Raw genomic sequence first — 16,370 nt, 5'->3', positions numbered from 1 at the left:
GCTAACTTCTGACATCATGCTGTTCCCACCTGTGGCTGTGTGTTATGGTCACCCGGGGAGCTTTCAAAGCTTCCACTACCCGGTCCTACTGCCAACCTTGATGGAATTGGTCTGGGTGTGCTCTTTATGTTGGAATTTTTACAAGCTCCTCAGGTGGCTCTAATGAGCAGTTGAGGCTGTGAGGCACTGCTCTGGAAGCAGGCACACTGCCTCTTGCAAGGAAGGAAGGGCCTTTGGAAGACTCAAAGACTCCAAGTCTCCTGGGGTGAAAGCAAGCACCCCCCTGATGCCGGAGGCTGTTTAGTTTGCCTGCTGACAGCAAACAAGCACCAGGGAGCCTCGCTCTGCACCGCACAGCATGCCGCTCTCAGGAATTCTTTTCCTGGAACGTAAGCATTTCCGTATGGGGATCATATTCTGTCGTTAAAGAGCTGTTCCTACAACCATATGCATGGCTTTTCTCTCTGCCAAACCCTTTATTTGACATTTTATAGTGATGGGCAGAGAACAGTGGGGTCACTGGTACATTTCTCTATACAATTTCCTGTGATTGTGAATGAAAATGACATGCATTGCAGAAACGCTGCTTATCCTTCAGCATTTGAATGCAAAGCTCACATTATGCTGTGATAATATGTTGTCATATTATAAAGGCAGAAGAGTATCATAGGAAGGAAATGTAGTGCCAGAGGTCTATCCAAATCTTTGAATGATGGTGCTAATAATTGAGAATGGGCATGTGTACTGAATGTGGTTCTCTAGGTACACTCTAAGCACTTCGACCCTATGCCATGATTGTGTTGTGACTACTGTCATGTTTATAAACAAGGCAACTGGGCCAAGGACAGCAGTAGACTTCCCAATGTCACACAGTCAGCAAATGATAGCAAAGATAAGCCCTGGAAATTCAGCTCCAGAATTTACCTTCTTCATTAGTATGTGCTATTTTCTCCTATGTGAGTGACCTTAGCTAAATGACCTGGTTTCTTATAGTCTCGCTTTCTCATCTGAAAAAAAAGAGATTAGAATAATATCTAGTCCCTCGGACAGACAGATGTATGACTAGTTGTTACATCTATTAAGGTGTTCAGTAAATAAAGATTGGTTGGCTAAATAAAGAAATGATGATCTGGGGTGGTTAGAAGCATAGTATATACAGATACACTCTACAGATTGTATTGTGAAAGAATACACTCATTACTATTGAGGCATTGATATCTAGACATAGCTTTGTGACTCAAAAATAGGAAAACGTGTTACTATCCAAATCAAAATACAACTACTTCCTACTCATAAAATACAAAACTCCTAAAATGTGCATGAAATACTAAAAACCTCACCAGTGATAAGAATATAAATGTGTAAATGAAGTTATAAGAGGTGTCCTTTGTGTCTCCGAGTCAGTGAAGTCGCATCCTACAATTGAAAAGCTTTATTTTCATTACTGCCAGGAAATCAGGCCGTTACAAACTCGAGTGTTGGCTTCATCCAGCTGAACTGTCTAAAGACAACAAGGCCGGCAGCACGTGTCAGGTCTACATTTACTTGTGAAAATTAGGTGCCGGTTGTTTTTGAAAGCAGGCTCTTGGAACAGTTTTAGAATGATTCCGGTGAAGAAGAGGCAGTGGGATTGTGAAATCTGCCATCCAGCGTTAGATTCAAAGTCCCAGACATACTTCTGGGCTACAGATAACTATTCCCAGGCTCTTGCTTTTGCAGAGGATGAGTTACAGACTGGGTTAGTGACAGGCCCATGTAGCAACAACAAAATTCAACAAGTTGGAGTCAAATGCCTTTGAGGGAGGGACCACTATCAGGAAACCACCAGAATTTTCTTTCATTTTAAAATCGCCTTTTATTAAGAGGCAACCATACCCAAACTCTCTCAAATTTTGGCACGTTATTGTATCTTTGCCTAGGAGTTAAGTTTCTGAGGATCCCTATGTGTTTACACATTACCATCCTGAATTTTTTTTTTTTTTTTTTTTTGGAAAAATTTGCCTTTTAGTCCCTGAAGTTAATATCTTTCAACATCATGTTTTCACAACAAATGCTTATTGTCCCCAAATCCATCTGTGTTCCACCATACTCCATGCATGGGAGGTGCTTGAAATGTACCAACTGGTTATGGTGCATATGGCTTTGAAATGTAACACCCGTGAACTCTAATATCAGAAATAAAATTCATTGAACTAACAGTGCTGCTAAAATCTGTGTATCATAAAGCACTTTGAGTGACTTTTTTTCAACCACTAATGTGTGGGTGAGCATGATCATCACAAAATAATCAATAACCACCTTCCTGAAAGAGCATATGATTTCATAAACATTATCTATCTTACTTGATTTTGTATTTGTTAAGCTTAGTAGTACTTTTGCCTTAAGTTATGCCTAAAAAGTAATACAACTTCTTGCTATTGTTAGGAAACAACAATGAGATGATGTACAATGAGGCTCAAAATTAAAGCAGTGACCACGAGGGTGGAGGTGAGTAGAAGCATTGTAATGTTGTAAGAGATAAATCAACAATACACAAAGATTAGGAGGCATATGGTTCTTTTAGGATTCTTGGGCAGAAGAAATGCAAAAATAGTGAGCTACCAGTACCTAAGACAGAGAAGGAAGAAAGGACGGGTTTGGGAGCTCAAGGGTGAACTGGGTTCAGGATATCTTAAATGGCGTGCCTGTACTACATGTAGGTGAGGCTCAGTGCATTGGCTGCAAACATGTATGTGGGTACAAAAAAGAGGGTCTGGCTAGAGATATGGTTTTGGCATCACTGACTAATGAAAAGCATGGCAATGAGAGAGGCCTTTCAGAGAGAGAGAGAGAGAGAGAGAGAGAGAGAGAGAGAGAGAGAGAGATTGAGAGAGAGAGAGAGAGATTGAGAGAAGGGTAGGAGAAAGGTGACCACTGAGAACAGAGGCAGAAGAATACTTAGGAAAGAATTGTAAAACTCGCAGATGCAGGGCACCTATCCTATACCTCAAGGAGAACATAGGCAGTGACAGCTAAGAAAGACTAGCCTTACAAGATGTCATCACAGACTCGGGGGATCTGCAGTCCCTTCTAACTTCACAATGCCCGTGTCACTTTGGCAGGATGGCTGGGGCAAAGCCATCTTTTCACTTAACTGCATGGAGACTGGATAACCTACTTGGAGGCAAATAAAGACACGTACTCTAAGAGTCCGGTTAAATGGAACCAGTTGTCCAGCTCTGGCACTCCGTCTTTGTGGTGCCCAGACAATGTTTCCTTACACTGATGTAACTGAACAGCCCTCGGCTCTCACGTCTTCCGGCTGCATTCACTCTCCAGGGGCTCTGGCTCGGGGATAACTGTCTTTGAAATGGAAAGGTCCACCCTGCTGTGAACTCCTTTTCTTGGGGGAAGGCAGTTGAGTAAACCTCTAAGATTAAGAACTCCATCAACCGCCTACTCTTCCTTCTTCTGGCTTTTAAAGAGACTCGGTCAGGGCTCTACATAAACGAGGAACTAAATTAACAGTTGTTGAGTGACTAGCATAGTATAGAGACCAGGATCACAGTCTATTGCACTTGCATAGCAGATATGTGTCAACTAGTCTTTGAAAGTGAGACAAGCTGAGAGCAAACAACACGTTAGTGGATATTAGGAGAACACAGAGTCAGGCTAGGTCAGCTTACTCGGAGTTTTGGGGAGTTCTGCAGTTCTTGTTGTGGCTATCTCAGACCACGTCTTGTAGTAATCGTTGAATGAGATTGTTCTAACTACCCTGAAAATATAAACAAAGGTCAGACCATATGTAATTTGTAAACTCCTCCTTAAAATTATCAGAGCACACGATTCAGCTAATATTGTATCAAACTGGGCGGATTTGAAAATTCCACACTCTCTTCTTTCCTGTTCTTTTCTTTTCTTTTCTCTTTTTTTTAATCATTCTTTTGAGACCAGGTCTGTATAGTCCCTGGCAAGTCTTGATCTCTGTGTATCCCAGACTGGCCTGAAACTCACAACCTTCCTGCTTCAGCCTCATGTGTGCTAGGATAACAGACATGTGCCATCATGCCGGGCTTTGGACCGACATCTCTAGGAATTACACATTTGATAGATGAATCAAACACATTAATTTTTACCACTGATGAGGATAAATCACTGAAAAGCTGTCTAATTCATTTTTCAATAGCGAATGGACATGTTCACCTGTGTGCACATTTATCTATACCGTAAAAAGAAAACTATAGCTTTAAGACATCTGCCTTTAATTTAAAAGGAGCTTTAAGGGAAGCATCATATTTGTAATTTTTTTCATTCTGCCATAAAGTTTTCTTAAACATCATATCAAATTTAGTATGATTGTTTTTATTTCCTTTTCATAGGGAGAGTAACAGCATCAGAAAGGAGATTAATTTTTACACAGAGTCTAGCCACATGGAAACCCTCTTTTTTCCCATCCCCACACCTGGACATTGCCCTCTCTAGTAGTGTCACTGTGCCCTAACAGGGGAGTGGAGATTATTGTAAAGCAGTAACTGGCAACTCTGGAACACTTCCCAAATCACTGCACCGGCACGTGTTTTGACTATGAACTTGTTGAACACAGCAATTTCTAGCTCTGTAAATAAAAAAAAAATTACTTAGAGATAATGTTCAGCCACGTGAAATCACCAGCTAACCCATGCAAGTGGATGCTTAGGTATCGGGTGTAATATCCCTTATGTCTCTTCTGCAATCTCATTTCTCGGTTCTTTGGAAGAAGAAACACATTTTCAGTCAAAACAAATATATTAGTATTAATTTTTATGGGTCAACTGTAAGTTCCTTAAGGTAAATATTTGACTCAATTCTGAAATTAATGGAGCAATATGTAAATGGATCAGTGCGTCCATTTATTTAGCAGTTTCCAACACCTAATTTTAAGACTAACATTTTTCAAATGTGTTACTACTTTTCCAATCACATGTAAGTAGAACTCCAAAACTGTGTGAAGATGAATTAACCATTCCTATTATTGCTTCCAGCACAGCCTGCCAAGCTTCACATGACCAAGTGTATGCTAAGGTAACATGAATTTGCCCCCTGAAATGTTCAGCGTTTTGCAGAGAGGGTAACAAAATGAAAGGCTGCCTTGTATCTCCTGCACGAAAATCTTGAGATCAATTTGCCGTCACAGATCATTTAGCAGACAACAATGATCCAAGAGGAAGGAAACTGTCAACACACTGTCTCATGAAAAAAAAAAATTCCATCTTTAGGCACAATCGTCTCCATTGTCTTTTGTCTGTTTGAGGATGACCCATGACCCTCTCCCTTCCCAGGGGTGTCCTGTTCAGTTTCAAACTGTTAGCCCTTTGGAGACTTCTTTTCTTTCTTCCAGAATAATTAAAAATATTACCCTAAAAAGCATAACTGTGGTTAGCTTGAATACATAGAGCAGAATATCTTAAATGTTTGCATTTCCAATTTTATAAAGGAAACAGTCCCTTAAAATAATGGTAACTATATTTACTATTATTCAGATAGGCTAAGAAGCTAACAAGGAGATAAATGGCATAAAAATATGTTTGTAGTTCCCATCAATATCAAGAACATACTGAATATCATCTCTGACAATGAAAAAGGAGAAAATAAAAATTTATAAATTTATACTGGAGAGTAGAGCTGGTTATTCAGTTGAAATAAGACATATCCCTGAATGAGTAAAGAGAACACCTTTCTCTATTTCCCATAAGGTGCTGAGGGTTCAACATTTGGATAACATGATACATTGACCATACTTCTTTAGAAGTGACAATAAACAAAAGAATTTGGAGGAAGATAATAAAACTTTTGTTTGACAGTCATCAGGGAGTCATCAGGTGCGTGTCTGTGGAAACAAAGGAAGCATCCTAGGCTCAGGGAACATCCTCAGCCACATTTGGGGCTGGGGTATGGTGTGCATGCATGTATACACAGAGGATCTTGGAGGAAGGAAGACAGGATGAAGCAGTTGAGTTCAGTGGAGAGCTCAGATTGAGAGCAGCTGAAGGCTGTACAAATGGGTAAAGGTTGATGGCACAGAATCATTACATGTGGGCATAGAGTGGTTAGAATTCTTGACCACCCTGGTCTATCAGAACTGAGAGCCATCAGTGTCTCCTAAATAGGAAAGTAAAGAAGAAGCTGGGGTTTGAGCAATGGTTTCCTCAGGGCTCACACAGGGTAAATTTCCTAAGACTAAATGAGGATCAGTCAGGAAACAAAGTAATGGAGGTTTGAGTTAACAGGGATGGGAGCAAAGGTTAGGAATGGGCACAGACAAAACCAAGATAATGCTGAAGAAAGATCTGATTGGCCACCTGACACATGAGAGATGAAGGAATGTTGGGCTCAAATTTTTTCTGAAGCCCAGAAGACTAATTTTCTATTAACAGAAAGCATTATGTAGGACTGCTTATTCACAGGCAGTGAGCACATTCCAAGACTCCCAGTGGATGCCAAAATCACAGACAGTATCAAACTCAGTGTGTGTGTGTGTGTGTGTGTGTGTGTGTGTGTGTGTGTGTGTGTGTGTGTGTATCTACCTATATATCTGTATTAATCACTTGTCTTGTTGCTATAACAAAATACCTCACAAAAACAACGTAAGGAAGGAAGGGTTTTTTGGTCTCCCAGTTGGAGGGAGGGAAGTCATGGTGGCAGCTGGTCACATTGCAGTCAGGAAGAAGAAAGCAGTATATGGTGCTGCTTGGCTGTCCTTTTCCCTTTCAAAGATGTTTTGGGACATGAGGATAGAGACATGGCTCAGCAGTTTAGAGCACTTGCTGCTCTGGAGGACCTGGATACCATTCCACATGGTGGCTCTCAGCCATCTCTAACTCCAGTTCTAAGGGATACAATGCCTTCTTCTGACTTCTGGAGACACCAGGCACACACACGGTACATATACACAAACTCAGGCAAAACATTCATATGCATAAATTTAATAAGTAAACCTAAAAAATAAGTAATGTTAAACAGAACAATTATGACAACATACTATAATAAAGCCATGTGAATGTGTGTGGTATCTCTGTGTCTCTGTGTCTTGCACTGTTTTATTGCCCTGCACTCACCCTTCCCATCATGATGTGAGTTGACAGATGCCTATGTGAAAAGATGAAGTAATATGAGTGATGCAGGCATTGTGAGATAGATTAATACTGCAGCAGTCCATCAGATAGTCTTTATGACTATTGGGTGACTGATGGACATAGAGTAGACTGAGCATGGATATACTGGATAAGGATCTAAGTCTCCTTCCAGGTGATAGAGAGGAATAACACAAGATTCATCCTGCTGCTTAAACTGTGAGCAATTTAAAACTTATGAAAAATTTTTTTCTGGAGTTTTCCAGCAAGGGGAAAGGGCAGGCTCACTGCCTGGATGAAGAAAATAACTATGATGCTGTTTTATAGAAACAACACACAGCTTGAACTTTGGCTGGTTAGAGACATCTCTTATACCATCATCTAGTTCTTAGCACCATAGTTAAAACTACAGGGTCTGGAATTAGTGGGGTGAACCAACCTTCTGGCTCCATTACTTATTGGCTGTGTGATGGGGTAAGTGATGTAACCTTTCCACACTTGTTTCCTCATCCCTAAAAGAAAAGGAACTTTTCTCCAGGGGTTGTCATAAGTATTCAGTGAAATCATGCATGAAAAGAGCCAAGTTTAGCACCTCGTCAGCACTCAGAGTCACTGGCCTCCTCAATTGCCTTCCCAAAGTATCTCATCATTTCTCACAGCTCACTCTAGACAGACTCCTAGCTGCTTTTCTGCCCCCCACTCTTTATGCCAGGGAGGGTAACGCCTCTGTGGAAAGTGATATTTGTCATCTAATTCTAGAGGATGAAGTCTCAACACTTTCAAGTGAAACTCAAGGTTCTTCATCAGCTGGCCATACCCTTCCTTCTTCTGGTCTCTCCTCCCCACCATCTCTTGGGATTTTCTGTAAATTTTAAATATCCTATAATATTGTACTCCTGTTTCTGTGCAAATTTTTTTAGTTATAGCTCTCCCCTCTTCTTTTCATTCCATACTCTTGTTCATCAAAGTCTGGGCCCAGCCAAATAATTGTATATGAAGGCTGCCATAGGGGGCACCTGGGGTTTCGTCTCCTCAGTACCTCTCATGTTCTTCCCCCATCATGGGGAGAGCCAGCTCTAAGTGAGAGCAGGATTGACAGCTCAGGCTCTCTGATCAGAGCATTTATTTCAGGGATAGGAACAGGAATTACAAAGATTAAATCAGGACTGGGGAGATGGCTCTATGGGTAAGGACATTTGGCACACATGAAGACCCAAGTTCAGCTCCCAGAACCCAATTAAAGGTTGGACCAGATGTTTGCATCTGTATTCCCAACATGGCTGCAGGTGTAAGACAGAACAATAGCTAGGGCTTGCTGGCCAGCCAGGCTAGTCAAAAAGTGGCAAGTTCCAGGTTCAGTGAGGGACCCTGTACTGAGCTAATAAGACAGAGAGGAATAGAGTGATCCATCCAATATTCAATCCACCTAATGTCTTCCCTTGGCCACCACATGAGATCACATGGTTACATGAATGCATGTGGATACTGAGATCATGTCTTGGTTTTAAAAACAAAAAGGTACAGACTTTTAAAAGAAGCTTAGAGAGAAAAGAAAAGAAGGCTCTCTCTCTCTCTCTCTCTCTCTCTCTCTCTCTCTCTCTCTCTCTCTGTGTGTGTGTGTGTGTGTGTGTGTGTGTGTGTGTGTGTGTGTGTGTGTTCTCAAAGTGACTCATTCAGGTAGAACTCACTCTGACCTTAGCATTCCTCAAATTCCTTCTTAGCTATACTACTAGTATTTGCCCTGTGGCCCTGGGCACCTGGTGGAATATGTTTTCTACACTGTCCTTGTCCCTGCTGTCTTTCCTGCAGAAGAACTCTGTATACAAGGCTCATGAGTTTAGGGATCACACATTAAAGGGATGTATCCCCAACACTGGGGTATAGTGTCTGCTACAGGGTAGTGTGTTCAGTGAATTAATTTTAAAGACATGAATAAAGTACCTACCCTTCCATGGAAAAGATTATACCACAACTGGTGAGTAGCATTCTAGCCGATATGAAAAAAATCCCAGCTGATTGCACAAGTTCAACATCCACAGAAACCCCTAGTTCAAAATCAACAGAACCCCCTAGTTCAACATCAACAGAAACTCCTACTTCAACATCAACAGAATCCCCTAGTCAATATCAACAGAACCACCTGATTCAACATCAACAGAACCCCCTAGTTCAACATCAACAGAACCCTTTGGTTCAACATCAACAGAACCCCCTAGTCAACATCAACAGAACCCTCTAGTCAACATCAACAGAACGTTCTAGTTCAACATCAACAGAACCCTCTAGTTCTATATCCACAGAACCCCCTAGTCAACATCAGCAGAACCCCCTAGTCCAACATCAACAGAACCCACCCTGCTTCCCTACCTATGTTCTGCACAGCTGATCAGATTCTGCTTGAGTTTCGTTTCGTCTTTTGTATTCAGAGGCCACACTTCTGGAACACATTTCTATACGTAGATCTTTTCTTCTTGCTCATGAAGTTAATGCAAAGCTCCAAACAGATGAGTTAGATGTCACATTGCTAAGAGCAGTATTTCTCTTTGAAAAATCTCTGCAAGACCTCATTGTGATGCATTATTTAAAAAGTAGGGCCCAGCAAGATGACTCAGAGGACATGAGTCCAATCCCTGTGAACTCTGCTAAAAAAGGCTGATGTGACAGCATGCATCTGTAACCCCAAGACTCTTAAAGACACATGAAAGGCAGATAGGAGAATCACCTAGAAGCTCAAAGGCCAGCTTTCCTGAGTACACTGTTCAGCAGCAGAAACAAGAGAGACCTGTCTCTCTCCCCCTCTCTGTTTCTCTCTCTCTCTTCTCTCTCTCCATCTCTCTCTTTCTCTTTCTCTCTCACATACCACATAAACACATAAATACAAACACCAATAAACAAAAAATGAGTGACCCAAAGAGAGAAGATACAGTTGAGCTGTACATCAGAAGACGCATATCAGGGGAAAACATGGGAACCCACAAAACCAATCTCATCAAGATATATCCTAGAACCATGAAGCATTCCTGAACTCCTGACTCTCTAGCCCTGTCCTACCTGAAGACTTCTCTAGAGAATTCAGGGTTGCACAAAGTGAGTTTGATTAAACCAGACCTGATCATTTAGTCATTTAGTCTTGTCTGGGTTCAGAGGAATTGCTGAAACCAAACCAGAGACAATCTTCTGATCAGGTCCTCTAGACATGTTGGTTAATGTTGGCACTGTGAGAAGGATACCCCAAATAGTTCAACCACAAGCAGCAAGAACATTGATGTTCCAGGAATACCCAATGGTTCCTAGATGGTAAGACAGCATGTGTACAGTGCTGATCAGAATAGGGAATGTGCTCTAGATGGCAGGCTGAGTGGACAGCAGTACCTTCACTGAGCGCCAGCACGATCTTTCTGCACATTTTTAGGACTGTGTCATAAACAGAAGCCACTTAAGTGGCCAAAGTTTGCTTACCATATGGGATGGCAGTCAAGGAAACCTGGGCTAAATCAAGCATGACTTTAATACTGGCTAATTGGCTTTAAGTTTAGAGGGCAAGAAAGCAAAGGCTGGTATACTTTTATCAAGTATTTACAAATCGGGAGGCTCTGTAGACTGCACCTTGCTCAGATGCTCAAAGAGAAAGTAATGCTACACTGCCAGGCGGGAGCTGGAGAGATGGCTCAGAGATCAAGGGGACTGCTGTTCTTCCAGAGGTCCAGTTTGATTCCCAACATGACATCACTGCAAAGCTCACAATCCCTTAGAATCTCCATCAGAGGGACCTGGCACGGTGCTTTTGTGCACCTCATCTCTCACACACACAATTAAAAATCAAAATATAAAACCTATAAAAAATAAAAGGAAAGAAAGAAAGAAGAGAGAAAGGACAGGTACAACGGTGGCTTTGGCCCTGACTCAGTTCTCTGAGATAAGGTTAACCGTATCTTCTCCTAATATGCTTGGAGTTGTGTGACCTACAATGGCTCATGCTTATTCATCAGCAGCACTCTCTTCCATTAAAAAAATAAAATAGATCAGTTCACTATAGATACATCAAAGGTAGATTCAATAGAAAAACTCAATAATTTCCCATATTCTTCCTAAAAATATTTATTATAAGGGAAACAAGTAATTCCCTCTTTAAATTAAATGACATAAAACTCGAGGCTGGAGAGATGTCTCAGCAGTTAAGAGCACTCGCTGCTCTTCCAGAGAACCGGGATTAAGTTCCCAGCACCCATATCAGGTGGCTCACAATCCTACAAAGATACAGCTTCAGGGAACCAATGTTCTCTTTTCTCCTCCACAGATACCCACATACACATAAATAAAATAAATCTTTTTTCATGTTTTCATTGGAAACCATAAAGTCAGTATCATTTCATATTGGTTTGGGCTGAAAATTGACAGAGATGTTGATCAAGAGAAACTTACCTGAAACTCTGCTGTGGCTTTTCATATAACCCTAGGCTGCTCTCTCTTTCTGCAAAGAGAAATAGAACAGAGTTCTGGTGACTTGGAGCTGGAACACAGGGTGCTATGTGCATTCTTTCCAAAATCTCAATAAAATCACAGTGAAGGGATAAAAAAAAAAAAAGTATAGCACAAAACACTGAAGAAGTCAAAGAAAAATGACAAGACAAGAAAAAATTTCAAGATGGAAAGCAGATGTCAATGGTAACTGTGTTGGCAGGTCCCGGAAATCTGAAACCTAACTGTGCAATGAGGAAAGGCTGGTAGACAGCAAGCTGTCTTCCAGAAAGAACTCAGGGGCCAGAAGTGCCAGGTAACTCTGAGAGGAGAGGCCAGAGGCAGAGCACAGACCTGCACTTACCATCCTCACCCCTGAGAACCACAGGGATTCCCTCCCCAGAAACGAGGGAGGATGCTTACCCTCTAGGAGCCGGTCATGGAGACTGAACAGCACAGGAGTGTAGAGGACAGAAAGCGGGAATAAGTAAAGACTCCTCCTCTGAGGGACTGTGAAAGAGATGTTCAGATGAAACAAAAAGAAAACAGACTTCATCCCAATGAGAGAGACAGAGATAAAAAGCTCCAGAAATTCCTGAGGGAAGTGAAGGGTACTGGGAAAGATCAGGGGCTGGGGTGGGGGGAAAGAAGGCCACACTGTGACATCCAGAGACAAGTAGAACACACTACAGCTGCATTGGCATGGATCCCTGGTTGGGGAGGGGACCCGGAAGGCTAGAACAGACAGGCAGGCCTATCTTCCAAACAAGTCCATGGTTCCCACAAGCCTCAAATCTAGTCACAGATGTTGGCGAGACAGTGATTCCTTGGAATAGAGTCGGTGGAGGAGAGACTCCATTCTGTCACTCAGCAGCTGGGCCCTTCTATTGTCAACCACTGAGCTACCCTGAGGACCTGAGATTAGGGAATGCACACAGGTTAGAATGACAACTGTCCCTCCCAGCCCCTGGGTGAGGGGAGGCACAGAGGGGCAGTGGCGAGCAGGAGGGTTGAAAGGTGCAGGCAGCAGGAGGCTAGCTCAGGCCAGGAAGTGGAGGAGGAGGAGGAGGAGGAGGAGGAGGAGGAGGAGGAGGAGGAGGAGGAGAGCCAGCCCTACGCTTGGAGTCTTGGAGTACAGGAATCCAGGTCATCAACTAAGAAGTCCTTGGAGTTTGATGGCTTTGAGCCTGAGGTCAGAAGGGGGTCCAATTCTGGAATCCTGTAGGTTGTCATTTACTACCGCAGAGCCTGAGGATTCTGAAGTCCACAGCTGCTCGCCACAGCAGAGCCATCAATACTCAGGGAGTGTTGACAGTTCAAAGGCAGGTCCTTTGCCTGTACACACCTTAGTGTTGTTGTTACTTCCTACACTCCCAACATACAGGGGAGACACCCTTCAGCTAAAATGTCCCCCAGAGCAAGGTCTGGCGGGGGCGGGGGTCTTGGGAAAGTCAAAGACCCTGCCTAGCCCAAAGGATGCAAACCCAGCTGAGGTGCCTGAAGGAAAAGGGCTGCCGTGGAGACCACTCTGGTGGATATCCCTTGTTTGTCCAGTCCAGACTCAGAAGGAACAGCACACACCGAAGGGAGACACAGCCCACAAGGTCAGCTGACCAGCACTTGCTCTAGATGATCAGGACCCAGTAATCGGCTGCTTCCACCTGGTAGCTTTGCTCTGTTCTTTTCAATGTGATTCTCTTCTTGACTTACAACATTTTTAGCAGGAGTTTCAATCTGTTGTATCTTTTTACTTGTTCCTTCTTTCATATATTTCTCTAATTCTGTTTATTTGTTCTACTGCCGCCTCCCCTGCCCCCCTACCCCCCACCTCCCTCATCCCCCACCCTCCACCCCTTCACCCCCCCACCTCCCCCACCCCACCCACCCCTGCTGTATTTCCTCCATCGCTGACACTCAGCAGGACTTTGACTCTACCTTGTTGACGTGTTTTTTTTTTCTTAAATACTGGTGGTTTTACTTATTATTCTCCTTATGTTTATCTAATTTTGGTTTTTGAACATTTTCCCTATTGGGAAATTATTTTTTCTTTTTTTTCCCAATCTTTTGCTCCTTAACTGTATCTTTTTACTTTCCTATTGCTGTGTTAATTCACCACGACCAAGACAACTTATAGAAGGAAGCATTTAATTGAGGAGCTCACAGTTATGGAGGATTTGAGTCTATAACCATCATGTTGGGGGCCATGGCAACAGAGAGGCAAGCATGTCACTGGAGCAGTAGCTGGGAGTTCACATGTTGATACAACAGCCATGAGACAGAGAGAGGAGAGAGAGACAGAGACAGAGAGCAAGAAGACAACAAATGTATCTTGGCATAATAAAGGTTATATGAAAAACCAATAGCCAACATGAAAGTAAACAGGAAAAACAGAGAACATTTCTTTTAAAACTTGGAAGGAGACAAGGGTGCTCAGTCTATATATTTTTATTCAACAGAGTGCTCAAAGTCTTCTGTCCAGTGATAAGACAACAAAAATAAAAGGAGGCTGAAGAGTTGGCTTATAGGTTAAGAGCACTGGCTGCTCTACCAGAGGACCGAGGTTCAATTCCCAGCACCCACATGGTGATTCACAACTACCTTTACCTCCAGTCCCAGGGGATCTGATATCCACTTCTGGCACCTTGGGCACTGCATGCACACCGTGCACAGACAGACATGTTGGTGAAACGCCTAAATACACATACAATGAAAAAACTAAAAAGAAAGGAAAGGAATGGGAATACAAAGGGAAGCAGTCACATCGTCTCTATTTTCAGACAACTCGAATCTGTACTTAAGACAACAAATATCCCATCAGAACACTCTTAGAGCAGACAGACACTTCCAACCAAGTGGCAGGATGCCATATCAACTAGAAAACTAATAACTGTATTAGAAGATTAGCATCCTTTCTGTTGCTGTGACAAAATACTCTGGGGGGGGCAGTTTAATGGGGAGAGGGCACAGTTTGGCTTACTGTTCCAGAGCAGGCTCTCTATGAGGGAAGACCGGGCAGCAGGAGCAGGAAGCTGGCTCGTACTTTGCATCAACACTCAGAAAGCAGAGAATAGGAAATGGGGGCCGGCAATGTAATTGTAAAGTTCTCCCCACAGTGATGTCCTTCCTCCAGCAAGACTCTAGCTCCAAAAGGTCCTAGAACTTTCCCAGTAAGTGCCACCAGGTGGGGACCAAGTGTCCAAACACATGTGCCTATGTATGAGGGGAAGTTCACATGCAAATACAGTTGTAACCTTTGTATATACTAATAGTGAATTTGCTGAGACAGAAATCTGAAAAAAAAAAAATCCCATTCATGATAGCTTCATGAAAATTACTAGGAAAAAGCCTAACCAAAGAGATGAGAGCCCTCCACAATAAAAACTTTAAGACACCAAAGTGGGGGAGGGACTGAAGAAAACACAGGAAGATGGAAAGATCTCCAATGATCACAGATAGGCTTAATTAATGTGAAAATAATCTACAGATTCATGGTAATTCCTGCCAAAATTCTATAACATTCTTCACAGAACTAGAAAAAACACTCCTAAAATTCACATGGAAACACAAATGCCCTGAATAGATAAAGCAATCCTTTGCAGAAAGAGAAATGTTGGAGGTATCATAATTTCTGATCTTAAAATGTATTATAGAGCCATAGCAACAAAAATAACATGGCACTGTGTCTTAGTTAGGGTTTCTATTGCTGTGAAGAGACACCATGACCATGACGACTGTTATAAGGAAAACATTTAATTGAGAGGGCTCAGTTTCAGAGGATCAGTCCATTATCATCATGGTAGGGAGCATGACCACATGCAGGTAGACATGATGATGGAACTGAGAGTCCTTACATCCTTGATAGGTAGGTAACAGGAAATTGAATGAAAGCCACACTGAGGGAAACTTGAGCAAAAAAGACCCCAAAGCCTGCCCCCACAGTGACACACTTCCTCCAACAAGGCCAGACCTCTTAATAGTGCCACTCCCTTTGGTGGTCACTTTCTTTCAAACAATCACACACTGGCACAAAAAAACAGACATGTAGAGCAATGTAGTAGAGCAGAGGACCCAGAAAGAACACTCTACAACTATAGATACTAAATAGTTGTTTTTTTTAAAGCCATCAAAAACACACATTGAAGAAAAGAATTGCCCTTTAATCAAATGGTGCCGGATAAACTGGATTTCCATGGGCAGAAGAGTAAAAGTAGATCCACATTTCTCACCCTGCAAAAAAAATTAATCGAAATGGGTTAAAGACCTCAATGTAAGACGTGAAACCTTGAAAGTGCCAGAGAAAAACAGGTAAAACACCTCAAGACACATGCATGGGCAAGGTTTGTTGAATTCTATTCTGGACAATACAACAGTGTAGAATAGCACAGAAAATGATCCCCCAAATTGACAAAGGAGATTATACGAAGTTAAGTAGCTTCTGCACATCACAATAAAGAATCACCAGAGTGAAGAGAAAGCCTGTGCACCTCAGAAAAGGGGTCAATACATAGGATTCATAAAGAACTGTGAAAATTAAACAACCCCAAAGCAGCTTATCCAGTCAAGGAATAGCTAAGGAACTGAACGGACACCCTGAAAAGAAGAAATCCAAGTGGTATTTGAAAAGATGTTCAACATTCTTAGCTTTCAGGGGACTGTAAATTCAAATTGCTCTTTGATTCCATTTCACCCCAGTTAGAATGGCTATAATGGGGACAGATGAGAATATATGCTGGTGTGGATGTTGGAGAAGAGGAATCCTTATAAACTTATCACCAGCAGGAGTATAAACTTATAGAACCATTATAGAAATTAGTATGAAGACTC

At 42.2% G+C, this 16,370-nt stretch overlaps 1 protein-coding gene across 1 annotated transcript in view; it reads right to left on the bottom strand.

Annotated features, from left to right (window-relative positions):
- Positions 1-16,370, bottom strand: part of Ube2u (ubiquitin conjugating enzyme E2 U) — a 55,967-nt gene that overhangs the window by 20,700 nt on the left and 18,897 nt on the right. The window contains exons 6-7 of the mRNA XM_036178570.1: positions 11,511-11,559; positions 3,666-3,754 (exon numbers count right to left, since the gene is read on the bottom strand). Of these exons, the coding sequence (XP_036034463.1) occupies positions 3,666-3,754; positions 11,511-11,559 (138 nt within the window). The remainder of the gene's footprint in view (positions 1-3,665; positions 3,755-11,510; positions 11,560-16,370) is intronic.

The sequence above is a fragment of the Onychomys torridus genome, chromosome 2 (genome assembly GCF_903995425.1).
Source record: "Onychomys torridus chromosome 2, mOncTor1.1, whole genome shotgun sequence".
Taxonomy (NCBI): Eukaryota; Metazoa; Chordata; class Mammalia; order Rodentia; family Cricetidae; genus Onychomys; species Onychomys torridus.
The sequence above is the reverse complement of the archived record's forward strand: the minus strand, read 5'-3'. Positions and strand labels throughout refer to the sequence as shown.